General features: G+C 43.9%; 1 protein-coding gene across 1 annotated transcript in view; it reads right to left on the bottom strand.

Annotated features, from left to right (window-relative positions):
- Positions 1-1,280, bottom strand: part of STMN2 (stathmin 2) — a 58,510-nt gene extending 57,230 nt beyond the window's left edge. Inside the window, exon 1 of the mRNA XM_019549562.1 lies at positions 1,068-1,280. Within this exon, the coding sequence (XP_019405107.1) occupies positions 1,068-1,086 (19 nt within the window). The 5' untranslated portion in view covers positions 1,087-1,280. The remainder of the gene's footprint in view (positions 1-1,067) is intronic.
- Between the last annotated feature and the right edge of the window lie 16,061 nt (positions 1,281-17,341).

Below are 17,341 nucleotides of genomic sequence, written 5' to 3'. Positions count from 1 at the left end.
GTGTGTGTGTGTGTGTGTGTGTGTGTGTGTGTGTGTGTGTGTGTGTGCCGGGGGTGGGGGGAGGAGGCCAGAAGATAAGGTGTTTTGCTGCTCCTGGTAATCAGAGACTGCAGTCATGGATCTTTCAGGGCTCTGCCAGTGTAATTATTGGCCACCTCGCCTTCCTGTTCAGGCAGCAAAGGAGGAAAGATCGGGGAAAAGCATGAGCATTAGACATTCAAAGGGCCAGAGAGAGTGGGTGTGCAGGGTTGGGTGGGGCTGCTGAGTTTACACACAGGATTTGCTCTCAGGACACAAACCAGACCGCTTGGAGGCTCCACAATGAAGACAAAAGAAGGGTGGAGAGGCTGCTGCCTGGTCTACAAAAACACCCCGGACACGAGGGGGAAAGGAAGAGCCAGTGACCTACTTTCCCCCGGCCCTGCCAGCAGCAGGCTCAGCGCCCATGCTGGACCACGAGCGGGTTCTTGGGCTCGTCCCGGCTGCCTTCCGCCTTTGCCCCGCCCCGCCTCCCCTTCTGCACCGCTGCGGGGACCGGGCAGCCCCCGGCCCGGCCGCTGGGCGAGGCCCGCCGGCGTGTGGTGGGCTCGGGTCGGGTCGGGCGGCAGCGCGGGGCTCTGCGGGGCAGCCCGGCCCCGCCAGCCGCTCGGCTCCCCCGCGCAGCTGCCCTTCTGCTCGCGCATGCAGACTGTCTTTGGGGGCCGGGGCTCGCAGGCAGGCCCCGGGGAAGAAGAGCAGCGCTAACCTGCCTGTTTTAGAGTGGCACCGAAGACAAGAAAAAAAGGACGCTTTAACATCAACCCCCCCCCCCCCCCCCGCTTTAGCTGACATGGCTAAAACTCCCCAGGGGCAGATCCTTGGGTGGACTTCAAAAGATCCCCAGGCTCCCACCCCCGCTCCACCTCCTTTCCTTTTTTTTTTCCACTGGAAAAAAAAGGAAAAGACTTAAGCCCAAATGTTGAGCATCGTCTTGGGTTTTTTTTTAAAAACACGTAAGGGAGGCCCCAGTAGAGCTGACAGTCCTAGGAAATTGCACTGGCTGAAGAAAAAAAGATGCGGTTTCTTACCCATTGCTGTTTTAGCCATGGTGGGATGTGCGGATTCTCAGAGGTGGTGAAGGCAAAGGGCTCCAGCTACAGCAGTGGAGAGAGAGAGAGACGACTGAATAAGGCACTGAGTCAGCAGAGTGGAGCTGTGCAAGAGAAGGAGCAAGAGGCAGGAGCCCATGAATAATTATCACTCCTCCACCCAAGCAGATTGGCTCTAGAGGTCCCCTGACATGACTCCTGCAGAGCCACAGTCTCCAAGCATTAAATATTGATCCGCCAATGGTGCTGGAGGACAAAGTGCCAGAATGCAGTTTGAAATGGAAATCAGCCCTTGAACGCCTCTCCCCCCCGGCTCTGCTGCGAGTAGTACAGTCCATGTCAAATGTTTTATGTCTTACATGAAAAAGCCTATTGGTGTTGAAAGCTCTGCTGTTGCCTTCTGTAAAACATGCACAAATGCATTTCTAAAACATTTTTATTGTACGGGTAGGACAAAGGGAGGAAGGCTTGCCCCCCTTCCCCAAATCATTTTAACAACCACAGTTCTTTTAATTATTTCCTTTATTTTTCCTCTGACCCATAACATTATTGTACACTGATGGTCACCACACGCATCAGTGTCTGGGCTGCAAGTTTTTGCTTTTTAAGATTTATATTTTCCTGCTTCATCTGACATACGCAGTGGTAAAACCCAGAGAATGGCAGCTGTCCTAATTAGTATCTACACAGGGCTCTAGAAAACGAAAAAGCAGGATAAATAAATAAATAATAATAATCAATGATTGTGGTAATAGCCCCTCTCTTCTGTAATTTCAGAAAACCAGTGGGAACCTGGATAACCTGCCCTGCCCACGAATAACATCTGGAAGAAGATTGCTTCAGGCTTGAGGTATTAGGAGATATTTATCATCAACTTCATTGCAAAAGCATGGCAAGGAAAAAATCATCTTTGCAACAGAGAGGTGGGGTGAGAGGAAAAAGGTGAGGTGGAAAAGTGCTTCCTCTTGTGCTCACAGGAAAACCAATGAAATGGCTGGCAACAACGTAATGTGTGCAGTGATCTGAAAGGTCTGGGTGGAAATGTGGTTTCACTCTAATATGTTTTCTATTATAGTTATGGAGAAAAATCTTTGTCTGGGTGTTGGCAGCATACAAAGCAGGGCATATGGGATTAAGAGACAGCAAGGCCATCATATTATCTTTTGCTGGACTTTAATAAGTCAAACTAATTTTATCCTGTATTTCCTCTCGCAAAGATAGATAGGCACCCTTGCTCTACCCATCATGAGAAGCCACCCGTGGCCCATACTGATAGAGACAGCTAGCAAATTCCCAGTTTAGAACAAAGGACTTTTGGAAAATAGTCCCTGGGGTCAATCCAAGGCCTGTCTATATGCAGGTGTGCAGGGGTGTGTGTGCGAGAGAGAGAGGAAGCAGAGATATGCAACATAATATTTTTTCCATAGCATAACAGAAATATGACTCCCTTTCCTTCAGATATGCTAGTCTTCCACATTTTCCATTCTTTCATAACTGAGTAGAATTTCCTTTTATTAAGCAAAGGTCCAGTGCCACTGCTCAGCACAGAGAAGGCAGCAGTGTGATTACGCTTTTCTCTCCCCCTTACCCTGGTTAATAAACTAGGACATTGCCCGCTAAGGCAGGTTCCAGAGGATGAAAGTGTAGACAGCATTTTCATTGGCATTATGCTTGCCATTTTTTATCTGTAGGGTGTTCTTTAAGCAGAGAACTAGCCTCTGAAAGTAGCTTGGGGAGAGAAAACTCCATGGAAATGTAGAGCATGGGCGTGGGCTGTGTGCATTTCCAGCGGCGAGGACATAATGCAGCATGGAGGACGTTGAGATGGCTTCTTGCTGAAGCAGTTTTCTCTTTTCAGGCTATGGCAGGATGAGGGACCTGGCTGGGAGGCGAGAGAGTGAGCCCAGCCCAGTGTTTCTCAGCCTCACAACCAACCAACCTGCCGGCTGCCTTATCCAGCTGTGCAAGCCGTTCATAGGGACGGTGTTCAAGGGGCACGATGTGGGGGGCGAGGGCTACATGGAAGAAGGTGGGGATCTTGGGAGGCGGGGAGAGCCAGTGCGAGTGGGGAGGCTGAGTGGAAGAGGGGGAGTTTTTGGAGTGAGGAACCTGAGGGGGGTTGAGCGGGAAGCAGAGGAGCTGAGGACCCTCACAGGGACCTAGAGAAAAAGCCAGACGCTCTCGCTTTGCGCACCCAGTTGCCCTTGCCCCCCGCACGACCCCCCGCAAGCCCAAGCCGGGGCCGGGCGGCTCCCGCCCGCGGCCGCTGTCCCGCATTCAGCAGGGAGGCGGGAGCTGTCCGCGGTGCTGACTCTGGGCGCTCCGCACTGCCGGGGCGTGGCGGGAGCGAGCGGTGGGAGATGCGGGGCGGATCAGTCCTCTGATCAGCGTTTCCTGCCGTCCGGGGCCGGGTCAAGGCTGCAAGAAGCAGTGTCTCAGCTCCCCCCAGCAGCACCGCTGACCCGCCCGGGCTGCCCCACCCCGCCGCCCCGGAGGAACTCGGCTGCCTCTGAGCAGCTGGGAAAGCCCCGTTGGGCAGGGAATGGTTAGCTTCCTCCACCACATCCTCTCGGCGTCCCTTGGGCCCTTGGCTTGCCTGGCCACCATCGGTGGAGAGGGGAGCTCAGAGCCAGCCGCTGCAAGGCAGAGATGGGGAAGCGCAGCCAGACGCAGAGAGCTTCTTCTCATCGCAGCTGCTTTGCAGGCACCCCCCTCCTCCCCACCCTGTCCACTGCGGAGCGAGTTAATGCTGTAGAATAACAGGTTGCTTTATGATGTTGTCATGGCATGTAGAGAAAAGCTGGCTGCCTCGAGGGGGTTGGAAAGGGCAGGGGCATGGGGTGCAGGAGAGATTTCGATGCCAAGAAACCGGTGCAAGAAATGACACGCGGATCACTGTCACGTCAAGCTCTTGGCAAGAGAATCCTTTCTGGGGAGTAGGTCTGAGCACTCATTTTTGATCTGCAGCCCTTTCTTATAGGCAATGTAACATGAGGCTTAGGGGAAACTGTGATTAAGCATCAGGATTTCAGTGCCCACCCCAGGGATTTGTTTTCTGTGATGTGTGGACCAAAGGATGTGGCTTGCTAAAGCTCTTTGTTGGTAACACCCTGGTTTTTTTGCCTGGTTCCTTACACTCAGCCTGCATCTTGGTTTATGAATGGGCATGGTGGAGAGATTTGTTTCTGAATGAGATACTCCTTAATTACTTTGAGCAGGCTGCAGGGCCCTGGTCTCAGAACAAGACCTTCTGATCCTGGCTTTCTGTCATAGGCTTCTGTGGTTCTGGCCATATCACTGAACCTTTTTGTTTTCTCTCTCTCTCTCCCTCTCTCTCTTTCCCTCTCTCTCTCTCTCTCTCCCCCCCTCTTTTTCAGTTTTCTCACCTGCTAGATGGAATAATATTATTTGTACCCTTGGGATGTGTTGAGAAGATGAATGTTAGTGCAGGACTGTAAGAAAATGGGTACTATAAAAGATCTGAGTATTATTATATAGTGAAATCTTAGAAATTAAGACATGGAACAGACTGCTAGTAGGGCATTTAGTTCATTGCTTTACCAGTTCTTCAGGGTTTTGTCTATTCTAGTTAAGTAACTCAGAAAAAGAGGCTCTCATGGTTTATTTTTGGGCAACGTTTCCATAGACCAATATCTGTCACTATTAAGTATTATGGACCTTGTTCATGACAGTTTAAAATTTCCTTTAGTCATTTTTAAATTTTCTCAGGCCTTCTCAAATTATTTTTCTTGTCTACTCAATCTTAACCAGTGTATTTGAAACTCCTTAATTATTAGTCTATTTTAATCTATTGCATACTAAAACTATTTTAAAGGAACATTGCTAAGGGGGCACAATCAAATATTAAAAAGCTAGAAAATTCCAGGGTGAAGATTGCTTCTGAAACTTTAATTCAGCTCCCCAGTGGATTTGAATTTTGATACTATCTTTATAACATAATCACATACCTTTTTTCCCCTGGACCCCTGACAGAGCAGACAGCTTTCACTTAATGGGCAGCTAGTCAGTATTTTTTCTCCTTGTGTTTTATTTTTCTGTCATGTGACCCCATGTGTTGTTAACTACACCCCATTTAAATCCCACTATGGAGACACAATGGTTAATTTCTTCACTACATTAATCACAACATAGTATTTACTTTCCAAATATTAATGAATTGATTTTCAAAGTGCTTAATGAGGTGAAAGTGTAGGATTATCCCACTTGCATACATGAAAAACTGAAATGCAGAGAGAGTAAGATCACAAGGTTCAACTAATTTTGATTGTTTAAATTTGAGGTAGTTTGAACCCAATTTTTCAAAGTAAATTGCAAAGTATAGCAGTTAGTATATTCAAAGCACAGTTCCCCTGATTACAGATGCAGCTGTGCATGCATAGCACTTCTGTAAATCAGAGTTGATCCAAGTCAGAAGTTGACTCAAGTCAAAAAAAAGAGGAACACACAGTTAGAGGCCCCTCTGAAAAGTTCACTGTAGGTGACTTGCTCAGTGGGCATGTCTACACATGCACTAATGTGCCATAATTATGGCACATTAAGTTTAATACATGTGGGCATTTATACACATACTTTTTCATCCTGTAACACACGGGAGATCCATCACTTTGGAGCAGACTCAATTAGTTGAGTCTGCTCCCCACACAAGCTGACACACATTGTGCTGTGTCACATGCAGTTGTGTAAGTAATGAAATGCATGTCAGTGCACAGAAAATAGTGGCAGTGCACTTTTGAACTAAAGCACCTCCCATGTGGTTTAGTTCAAAAGTGCACCACTGCCATTTTCTCAGTACTGCATTTTGCCACTTATACAACTGCAAGCATTGCAGTGCCAGGAGCTTGCATGTGTAAAAATGCCCAGAAATAATAGGTACTAACTTAATGTGCTGTAATCAGCACTACTGTGCAGTAGCACCAGCACATGTTTTTTACATGATGCTAATGTGCAGTAGATTAAATTTATTGTGCATTAGTACATAAGCACGTCTTTCGCTGATGCGCTAATATGTAGTAGAATGAGACTATTGCGCTTCTAGCATCTCATGTACATGCACCCACTATCATACAGAAACTCTGGCATAGGCAGAGATAGAATCCAGTTCTCCAGGTCATTATTCAACTTCATTTAACCATGGGAACATATTTTATTTTCTGCAGTTCTTACCTCATTCAATACACATTTTCCAACTTCTGCAGCAGATGAATCAAGGGTCCTACAGTCAAGTGTCCTTTATTATATGGCCCAGAATCATCCCCAAAGTAGGTCTGTTCTGTGCACTGGAGGGGATGGGTCTTCTGGGAAAAAAGTTTTATGTAATTATGTCATGAAAGAGTGTATCATAATCTATGTTCACAAGAAGCCAAATTCATTTTGGCATATCCAAATTTTTAAGTGTTTCACTTTGCAATTTAATAATGTTCTTTTAAATGGCACTTTTTGTTGTGTAATTTTCTAGTTTACACAAACAAGCTGAAATAAAAGAAAATTTCAGTTTTATCATGTGGCATTTTATTGATCCTCATGGGGCCATTAACACAGCTGGAACCATTAAATCTACTGCACTGATCTCTAACATTTGCAATAATGGAATAACTCATGGCAGTAGTACATAGCCATCAGATATAGAGACAAATGCATGAGGGGGCAGGACATTTTGCCAGTAGGTTTCAAATACATTTGTTGACAGCAGAGCAATGGTGAGACTCCAAGATTTGGGTTTCCATTCCTGATTCTGGAGGGAGTGTAGGGCCTAGACTCTTCTGTTGGTTTTCCTATCTTACCTCTTTGTGCCACTTCTCCTCTAATCTGCCCCTGTTCCATTCTTTTTACTAAGACAGTCCTAGTATCTGTCCTGCAAGCTTCTCATCCCAGGCTTAGTCTCCTTGTCCAGGAAATCTAATTCTCTCCTATTGCACTTCCTGTCCTAGCTTTATTGATTAGCCGTTACTAGTTTCCTCAAACACCAGTTCTTTGTCCTCACTCCTTCCATATCCAGTATCAATTCTTCCCCGCCCCTTCAAACCCACACCTTTGCTTCTCAATGGATCTGTCTCTTTTCCCTTTCTTTCCTTGCCGTGTACTAGTTTTCAATCTATGCTCCTTGTCAGAAGTCCCAATTTCCTTGCCCTGCCTGTCTTAACCTCCCCTCCCCTCCCCTCCCCTCCCCATTATTATTATTCAACCTGTTCTAGTTCTAATATCATTGCTCATGACCCTTAATCCCCAGTTTCTGGCCCCATTTTCCCTTCCGATGAACTGGCAGGTTCCAATCTTACTGTCTCCCTCTGGTTTCCTGACTTATTCATTGGAACAAGTTTAAAAAAACACCCCATTCTACAGCTTTAACATTGGTCTCCTAGGGATTTAATTTTCCTTCTTCATCCCTCCTGTACCCAGTGACCCCAGGAGGGTTCCGGCCACTGACAGCAAAATCCACTAGGCTTAATAGATGGTTCTACCAGCCATGCTTATAACAGGGCACATGTGCACATTCATTAATGTTCCATAATTACAGTGCACTAACTTCAGTACCTGTAATAAGTACTAACTTAATGCACCATAATCGGCACTGTTGCACAGTAGTGTTGGCGCAGTTTTTGTGTGATGCTAATGCATACTAGACTAATTCTACTGTACATTAGGATGGCTTTTGCTGTGATGTGCTAATGCACAGTAGTACTGTGCATTTAGCATCTCCTGTAGACATGCCTACACAGGCATAAAAAGCAGGGCTTGAATATAAAAGACAGAGAAGTATCCATATGCGCACATAGATACAAATATATATGGTTAATCATTAAACACACACACACACATATGTAATCATATATACATGCGTTGCTGTGCCATATGTAAAGTGCAATCACAGGTTTACTCTTGAAGTACAATTATATGCTCTGTTCAGTTACTTATGCAACACTGCCTCAATAAAATGGTAGAATGCTGTTACATTTCTACTAGCATCACTCCATTTCTGAAACCACCAATCTATTGGGGACAGGCAGTCAAAAAATCATCCTGTTAAAGCTAGACAGTAGCCAGCTGCAAAAGTGATCTGTCTCAGTTGGCATAAACTCCACTTGCTGTAAATGTGGAATTGTATTGTTAAAGCAGTGTTTTGCGAGACTTTATGCTGTCAGTTTTGTGCATGCTGCTTTAATAGTACTGTGGTCTCTATGTATAAGAGGGATAATAGCTTTCTCCTAAACTAGGAATTATAAATAGCCATGAAGATTAGTAAGAATAGAGAATATATTAAAAAGACAGGAGGAATGGTCAAATATAATAAAAGGCGCCATATGAATGAGAGTTGAGGGCTCTCTAAACTTTGGTTCATAATGAAATTCCTTTAAGAATAATGGAATGTAAATATTGACAGACCCAACTGGCAATTTCAGACATAAGGGACCTTTCATGGGAAATTTCTTGCAAGTAGCTCATTCCTACTTAAATGCAGTAGTATATATTGGCTTGTTCTTATTAAAACTTGCCTATTGGACTATATGCAAATAGAAATATGCCATATACAGCAAAGGATATGTAAAGCAATGTACATTGCAATGTGTGTAATTAATTGCTTTGCTCTATGTCGCCCTCATTATTCACACGGACATGTACACAATTGTTTTAACCTTCTATTGTTGTTATTCTGTTTTGGAATGACTAGATTGTCTACATTTGTGTTGACTGGTTATTTGTTTTTCCCTATGGCTTTTTAGCAAACATTCCTTTGAGGAAGCTGACTGCATACTTGCTCCTCTTCAGTATATATTATATGCCATTTTCACTGTATAGGTCTGTGCTTTCATAAACATAATTTCTTCGTATTCTCTTGTGCATTTCAGGGAAGTGAAGAGTATATTGTTATGGATTCTGAAATAAGGACTTAGTTACTGCTTTGGGGCTTAATTATTTGTTCATGATTCAAGCAAAATTTCTCTTGAATTAATGGAAATTTTACCATAACACATACAGGTACATCAAAATACCTTGAACAGGCTAAAGTAGGCCTTGAAAAAGTTAATTCCTTTTTGGTAAAATTCATTCATTGATGAAGAGCCCATGCAAAGCTCTTTGTCCCATAGGAAAATGGTTGCATAATAAGATGATTGGGTGTCACAGCAGCAGAGATGGCAGCAGAAACCTTCCACAAAACTCTTTGTGTTTCAGAGCTGCAGTCTATGGCAGATCAGAACAGACAAGAATGGAAGAGTGCAATAATGCCAGGCAAGGGAAGAATCACTAGTTTCATAGAGAAGTTCCTAGGACCAGGAAGTGGGACACAATTTAATTTTATTTTAGCAAGAATAGCAGCCAGGACTTCCTGCTATTCTTTTCATTAGCGTAAGAGTGAAGTTGTGGGTGTGATGGACCAGAAAGAGGCGAGGATTTCTTCGGGTGATATTTTTTATTGGACCAACTATTAGTTGGGATAAAGTTAGGCAAGCTTTGGAATACAAGACATTCTTTCTCAGGTTTCTGATCACAGGAAGTTAGGCACAGTGTAGTGAAAAACAGCAGAGGGGAGGGATTGAGAGAGATTCTCTGGGTAGCGGACACACAATTAGCAGAAGAAAAGAGGCTGATTATGGGGAAATCAAGGCCTGTCAAAAGGGAGGATGGTCTTTCTTACTTTTCTTGTAGAAATAATTCAGGAGTTAGATAAAATATCATATTCCATAAACCCAATATAAATGCTTACTCTTTGGTTCTTAGTGTATAGACAATTTATGATTTTTCGTTTGCAAGTTTGCCTTTTAAAGGAGTTCAGTAGATTTCCCTTGATCACAAGGGTAGTGAAGATAGAGAGGGATGGTTTTTCTGTGACAAATGTGCTCATAATGGTGTGTATGTGTCTCCATCCTTTATATGTTTTCTGTAAAGGTTCATTCTGGTGTGTAGCTTATCTTTAGTTTCATTCACGTAGTGGCTATGAGGGCACTGGATCAGATATGTGACATTTTGAGAAAGGCATGTGTAGGAATCATGGATTCTTACGGTTTTTGATGGGGGTACTTTTTGTATTGATAGTGGAGATGTGCTAACAGGTTAAGAATTTCTTAAGAATATCTGGGTTTTTTTTTAATTAAGTCAGGATGATTTGGTGATCTCTAAGACCAAGGCGAATGAACTATTACATGTTTTAAATACATGTTGAAAAAGTCTGGTGACCTTTTCTTTGAAATGCTCTGGCATCCCTATGCTTCATACCCAGAGTTTGAAATGTGGTAGGGGGGCTGCCTTTGTATCAGTGATCAGCCTGTTGCCATCACTGTGAAAATCCACTCCAATTTAGCTAAATAATAAGCAAGCATTTGAAAAAATACATTTCAGATGGGCTCAAAAGAGACTTTGTAGAGTTTAATAGGTGGGATGTGAGATAAAAACTAAGTCTAGAGGTGGATTAAGATTTATTGTGGCTCTGGGCAAACAAAATTGGAGGGCCTATCTAGAGGTGCACTGGTATATCAGTCACATATCATGCTGGCACAGATAAAGGGAAAATTAATGTTATTGGCTTTTTTTTGCCCATTGTAGTCAATAATGTCACCAATGAGTGTTGCACATGCCACCATGCAGGTGCCCAGGAATTCAGCCAGGCAGCTTGGGGAGTAGCCTCCATGCAGTAAGCCTATGCGTGTGTGTGTGGGGGGCGGGGGGGGAGACTGAGGCCCTGACAGTGAGTGAGGTAGTGGGGCAGGGATGGTGAAAGGGACTCCCAAGTGGGATGTGGGGGGAGCCAAGGGCAGGTGGGGGGGGCACTCCTGACACTGCATGGACCCTGGGGGTGCATAGGAGGCATATACCCCCCGGATCTGCGCGTGGGGCCAGGCTGGGCTGCTGGTGTGGGCTGGGGGCTGCACTGGCCTCTTCCCAGTGGGGGACTGGAAATGACTGGGAGTGGGGCAGGTGGTGGCTGCTCTGAGGGTGATGGCCACATGGGCCCCCCCTCCCAGTGCTGCACTTGCTGAAGCACTCTGCCCTGCTGCCTCAGCGTGGGGCTCCTGGGGAAGGCAGCAGAGCGCAATGCTGTGGCAGGGGTGGTACTGTGGGGGTTGGGATGCTGTGGCCACCCCAGCATTTCCCATTGATTGCTTGAAGGGCCCTGACAGTCCCTGCTTGCTGCCCACCACTGGGGAGGTGCACCAAAATTAAAATCTTTTGTAGACAAGCATACAAACTTCACTTCAGAAATCTACTGGCTATAAAAACTCATGACTCAATATAGACATTGGATTTATGAAACACTATAATCTACCTGACATCTGACTCCTCAGGTACCTCTCCTCTTTTACCTGCTACATCCCCATCCCCCACTCCCTCTCCCAGCCTGTCTCACTCCCTGATGCTTCAATTTACATTTTCACTGACTAGCTTTCTTGCCTGCAGCCCAGCCTCTGGCTTCTTTACTATTCATTCCGTTCAAGAAGATCATGCACACCAACTGCAGATGCTTCTTCAGCCTGACAAAGAGTTTTTAAAGCTGAAAGCTTGCTAAGGTATATTTCTCCAACTATTCAAGTGGTTTAATAAAAGATATCAGATTGACCCAAAGAACCATGTCTGCTTATGTCCTTAGACCGACATGGCTACAACTTACACCCCCTAAGATACACAAGTGATACGAGTTTTGCTTTCAACAGTTTGAGGGGGTACTTGCACAGAAACACCTACACCTATCTCCTTGAAATTTGGCAGGCTTCATGCCCTCAGAAGGAGCTATCATTCCTGCTGTTTGTATCTGAATCAGCAAACAAATGACAATGTAATAGGTATTTTAGTGATTCCCCATTATAGTCTATGGCCAAATCTCTGAATCAATGCCAAATCTCTGAACTTGTTTTGGCCAAATCAAATCAGGACAGTGACTCAAATCACTGAATTGAATCACTGTCCCCCCATATTGATTGAATCCGAATCGAATACTTACCGCTTTGCACAGGCCTAGTGGTGGAGTTTGTGACGGTCCTTTGTTTCCATGGAAGCCCTTTCCACAGTCTGGGGTTGGGCCAAGAGCAAGCTCTTTCTCCTTGTGGTTGTCTTTCTCCATTCATGTGGTTGGTGTTTTCTTTGTGTGCATGTGCTTGTTTGGAGGGTTATCTGTGCTTCTGCATTTACTGTAATTAGTGTGGATTCTCCTTGAAGACCTTGATATTATAGAAAGGATGAGCATAGGCTCAGTTCAGTGGTAAACTGTAGGACTTGGGCTGGGAAATAAGGAACTCTCAGCCCAGGCCCCATTATCATGGAATGGGGGCTTGGAGCTCTCTGCTGCTGGGGCACAGGGACATTTTCCCTGCATGGACTCTGGTGGCAGCAGGCAGCTTCTTGGGGCAGGGAGCAACGTCCTAGCCCCTTCTAGGAGACAGGGTTTCCTGGACCCTGGGGGTAGCCTAGAGCTCCCCCTGGCTGCTACATAAGCCATTGCAGGGCTGCAGGGAGTGGGAGCAGTTTGCTGCTAGGAGCAGCAAATCTGCTCCAGCATCCCTGCAGATATAGATATGCGCCTGGGAGAGTTTACTCAAAAGTAAAGTGCTACTGGATTATTTGCATATGTAGGCATGCCCAATGAGTATGCTGATGTATAGTTCTGAGACTAAATGGGGATATCTTCAATGCAGCAAGGGCCTGATGCAAAGTTCATTGAAGACATCAGACTGCTCCACTGTCACACTTAAAACAGAACTGTCTGGCACATTAGAGGGTTGAACAGAAATTTGGACTCCTGCAGTTCAAAATTTTTGGAGCTCTCCAAAGACTAGCCTTGGGGAGAAACAACTGTTTTTATTTATTTATTTTTATTTTTGCTGCTCTAAAATATTATAAAGTTCCTCTCTTAAGCCTAAAGCAGCAAGTTATTTTTGAATTTATATCTGCTGAAGGAACATCCCAGATCTGTGAAAGAGAGTTGTTCCAATTTGTTCGAGTGAATAAATAAAATTTGTGCCAAGGAGTTATTGGCCAAAATGGTATATGCAAAGCCCAGCTGGAAGACACTGACTGACTTATTACATTAGGACAAATAATTGTTCAAAAGGAATAATCATATTTTGTACTGAGAAGCCATGCTTTCCTTTGAATTCTGAGTCATTTAGTGCTTCTATACACATATATTTTCATGCCAGGATGCCCCAGACCAGATTTGTGTCTGCAGTGTGTCAGAGCAGACTTGATTAATCTGCATGTAAACTGATGTGCACTGCACAGCACCATGTGCAGTTGTATAAGTGGTGAAATGCGTGTCAGCATGCAGAAAATAGCAGTGGTGTGCTTTTGAACTACAACACCTTTGATGCGTTTTAGTTCAAAAGCATGCCACTACCATTTTTTCCATGCTGACATGCATTTCACTGCTTATATAACTGCATGCACTGCAGTGCAAGCATGTGTATAAATGCCCTTGGGTACTGGCTACTTAGCCACATGCTACCACTACCAGTGTGGGGCTCACGGGGAAGGTGTTCTCCCTCTCCAGTTGATAGAGCAATTAAGATGCCACTGTACATCTGGTACAGTCATGAACCTGCACTATTGGCTAGGTTGCCTGTCATGGGCGGATCTAGAATTTTGAAAAGAGGGGGGAGATGTTGTGGTGCATCGTCACACATAACAGTGAATATTTTTATCAAGTTAACAAGAAATTAAAAGTGTTAATAATATGCTAGTGGCCTAGGGCTCTCTATGTACTTTAAGATCAGAACAAAACCACATATAAATGCATTGGAATGTTCCTTAATTTGCTATGTCATAAATTATGGATAAAAACACCACAAACTATGTAAAAAAATCAAAATGTGTTATTTAGCTAGTCCAGTAGGCATCTGAATTAAATTGATATTTTTCAGATTCATAAAACAAAATTTAACCTTCATGGGCATCTTAACAGTGCATCCAACACTGAAAGGTATTTCCACACCTGAGTTAATGTTTTTAGTTACAACTAAAAAAAGATTGCAGGATTATTTGAAAATCAAGGCCATTTAAAAGGAGAGAGGGTCATTAACACTTGTAGAATGAAGAGTTTATGAATCAGACAGTGTATAATGATCTGTGAAGTCAATTGACCATGACACTGCTGTCTGAATAGAAATGCTGCTGCTACTGCTAGGCAGTTCATTTGAAACTTCAGGTGGAACAGGAATCAAAGTGGGGTTCAACTGTAGCATTGCATCCCCTTTGGATATTTTCCCTGCCTGTAGTACATCTCTAGGTCATTTATAGTCAATATATATAATATTGCCTGCTCCTTTTTGATTACCCCATGTTCTGTTTCTTCTCTGTCTCCGCAAGAAGTTTGTATAACGAGCTGTTCCATTCCAAGGGAAATTATGACCAAATCCTGCTTTCCCTTCCCCATGCATACTAAAATCCTAATGGACCCTCTTCACTGTGGAGAAAATGGCAAAGCAACCAGTGTGATAACTATGATATATTATAAAGAGTTTTCTCTATTGCATGGCTGCATACCTTTTTAACTCTCGGATTTGAATGCAATCAATCTGGCCAGAAGGAATGAACTTGCTTTAGGAAATCATCAGACAAAGAAATAATAGGGAGTCTTATTAAAGCACAGAACTTGAAAAGACCATGAGCTATTTTTCATGTGAGCTAATTCAGCAGCCAATTAAAGTAGTAACTCACTTTAATCTTTTCTGGGGCTGAAAAATTCCTTTCCGACTTTTATTTTATATTCAGTCAAACAATATTATATTCTAGTCATGTAAGAGCTCTGGCTACTGTCTGAAAAATAAAAAGAACAAACACTGCCTTCCTTAGCCACCTACTCTATTGTGCTCACCTATTGTAACATATCAACATGTACAGTGATGTGATGCTTGGAGATCTCACAGCTTATTGGCTGAGTACAGTTGGGTAGTGATGGATTTTTACTCAGAATTCAGAAAATGTATTCTGTGTTGGGTGAGAGTCAAATCCAAAATGTTCTCTGAAAATAGACTTAATTGTTCCTTTGGTGATACTGGCAAACAGAGAAGTCCAGCTATATCATAACAGATCCTTCTCCAGTGTAGGGCAACAGAAATAAAAAACTATCACTGTAAGACAAGTGATGAAGAAAATAAGATGGATTTTTCAAAGAAGGCTCCTAATGAACAGACATTCAGAGGCTAAGGCAGCAGGCAAAAGGCTAAATGAGATGGAGAATGAAGAGCCTAATTTATCTAATATATTGCTGAAATCTGAAGATGAGAACTTCTGGTATAGAAACTGGCACTGTTGCTGCCTGCATAATTTCTTTTTTGTGGATGCATCAGTTTCCAAAATTCACAGTCTGTGATTTCATTCCTTCTTTGGGGATATTGAAATTCCTTTCATATTAGAATGAAATCAAAACCTTTTGGATCGTGTTGTGAAATGGATTGAATCAATCTAGTTTTGGGTTGAAAAAGTGAGATTTTGGGATTGGAGTCTCTGTCTGTCTCCCTCTCCCTTCCCTTGTCTTTCTGAAAGTGACTGGGGAGCCTACCCTGATCTTCAAAAACCTTTTAATCAACACCTTTGTTTAGATCAGTACATGTCCAATGTGTTTTGGCTCCAATGAAATAGAATATTTCAGTGAAAAAGATCACATACAATTAGATTTTCCCAAACAAGTTCTAATGATATTTTTAGACTTCAGGAATATAGGAATTCAGAAATATATTTTTGCCAAGGTATTCCAATATGGGTGCCTAAAAATAAGTTTTGAAAACAAGTATGTAGCTTGATCATTAAACCTCCTGAAAAGCCACATCTAGCATTTATTTTAATGGGAAATACCTGATGTTCAGTACATTTGAATCTCAAATAATATATTTTGGTACTCAAGTATGGATTTGGGCACCTTACTTTCAGTACTCCGTTTAAAAAATATTGGCTTACTGAAAAGGCTTTTTCCATTTGTATAGTGTGATTCATAATGATATTTTAGAACTACAGGTATATTGGCTGACTAATAAATATCAATATTGAAGCCACAATACGCCTCCTATTTAAAAAAATGCTTGGTTTCCTCTATGGGATGCAGCAAGAAATTAAGTTGATAAACTGACATCAAACATTTCTGATGTCCTTTCCTATCAATATGTGTCTTAACACATAAAATAAAACGTAAGTAATTTTATGGTGCTGGCTCAAACCAATGCATCAAAGAAAACTAAGGCTGTAGCCTCTCCCATGACTAAGGCTGCTGTGCTGAAGTATTGTGGCCTCTATGTCCCAAAAGAACATGTAATATGAGGAGATCTCTGAAAATATAAAAATATGAGTTTCAGGATTATAACTTGAAAATTCCATGATTCAGTTTATCTGGGTCACTAAATCTAGATTCAGTAGAGTTGCACAGACTGAGTTTCAGTTCCTAAGAGTACAGATTTTGTGGACTTGCTTATCATGTTCATCAGGGCTGTCAAACTCATTTGGTTCCCCAGACATGGACTATGGGTCTTCTCACAGGCTGGACAACTCTCCTCCAAAGAGTTACTGCTGCTCATCACCACCTATCTCTGTTGCTGTAGATGTTGAAGCCATTCTGAAAGAGAGGCTCCTGCAGCTGTGACATCAGAAGTTAGGCAGCAGTGATATTCACTGCTGGTGCTGACACAGGGCATATGGACCAGATCCAGCTCACAGAGGTCAGTCATCCAGCTTGTGGGGCTTCTTGCTGCAGCCACGTGGTGCAGCCTTGGCTCTTCTTGGTGCATGGGTGGAGCTGGGGCATTGAGCTGGGGCAGTGCTGGGAGGCTGGCAGCAGTGGCACTGGGAGTGGAGTAGCAGCAAAATTTGGAGTGGATGCAGCATTCTCCCGATGTCTCTGGCCCCTGCTCTAAGCCCAGCCCCCGCCAAGGAGAGCCTTATGCAGCCCCAATTGCAGCCCACCCTGAGCAGATCCGGGGGTGCATACCCCTGCCGTGCCCTCCCAGGGTGCAAGCAGTGGTGGGAGCCACCTCCCCCCACCATGAGCTCTGTCCCCATGCCCCACCCCAGCTGGGCAGTGCCTGCCCCTGCCCCTAATCCCTCCCTCACTGCAGGGGGCATTGATCTGTCTCCCCCCTCCCCTTCCACCACACTGGACTTACTAGCTGGGAGCAGTTCTCCAGGCTGCTGGTTGTACTCCTCGCTGACTGAGTGCTGCACTGCAGCTGCACGCAGCACAGGCATGTATCAGCCAAATTATCGGTCCCTTCCAGCCGATATCCGATACAGCCACTTTTTTTTATATTGGTATTGATCTG

This window comes from Crocodylus porosus, unplaced genomic scaffold, assembly GCF_001723895.1.
Source record: "Crocodylus porosus isolate Cpor-Errol unplaced genomic scaffold, CroPor_comp1, whole genome shotgun sequence".
In the NCBI taxonomy this organism is placed as follows: Eukaryota; Metazoa; Chordata; order Crocodylia; family Crocodylidae; genus Crocodylus; species Crocodylus porosus.
Note: the sequence above shows the minus strand (reverse complement) of the source record. Positions and strands in the feature narration are given on the sequence as shown.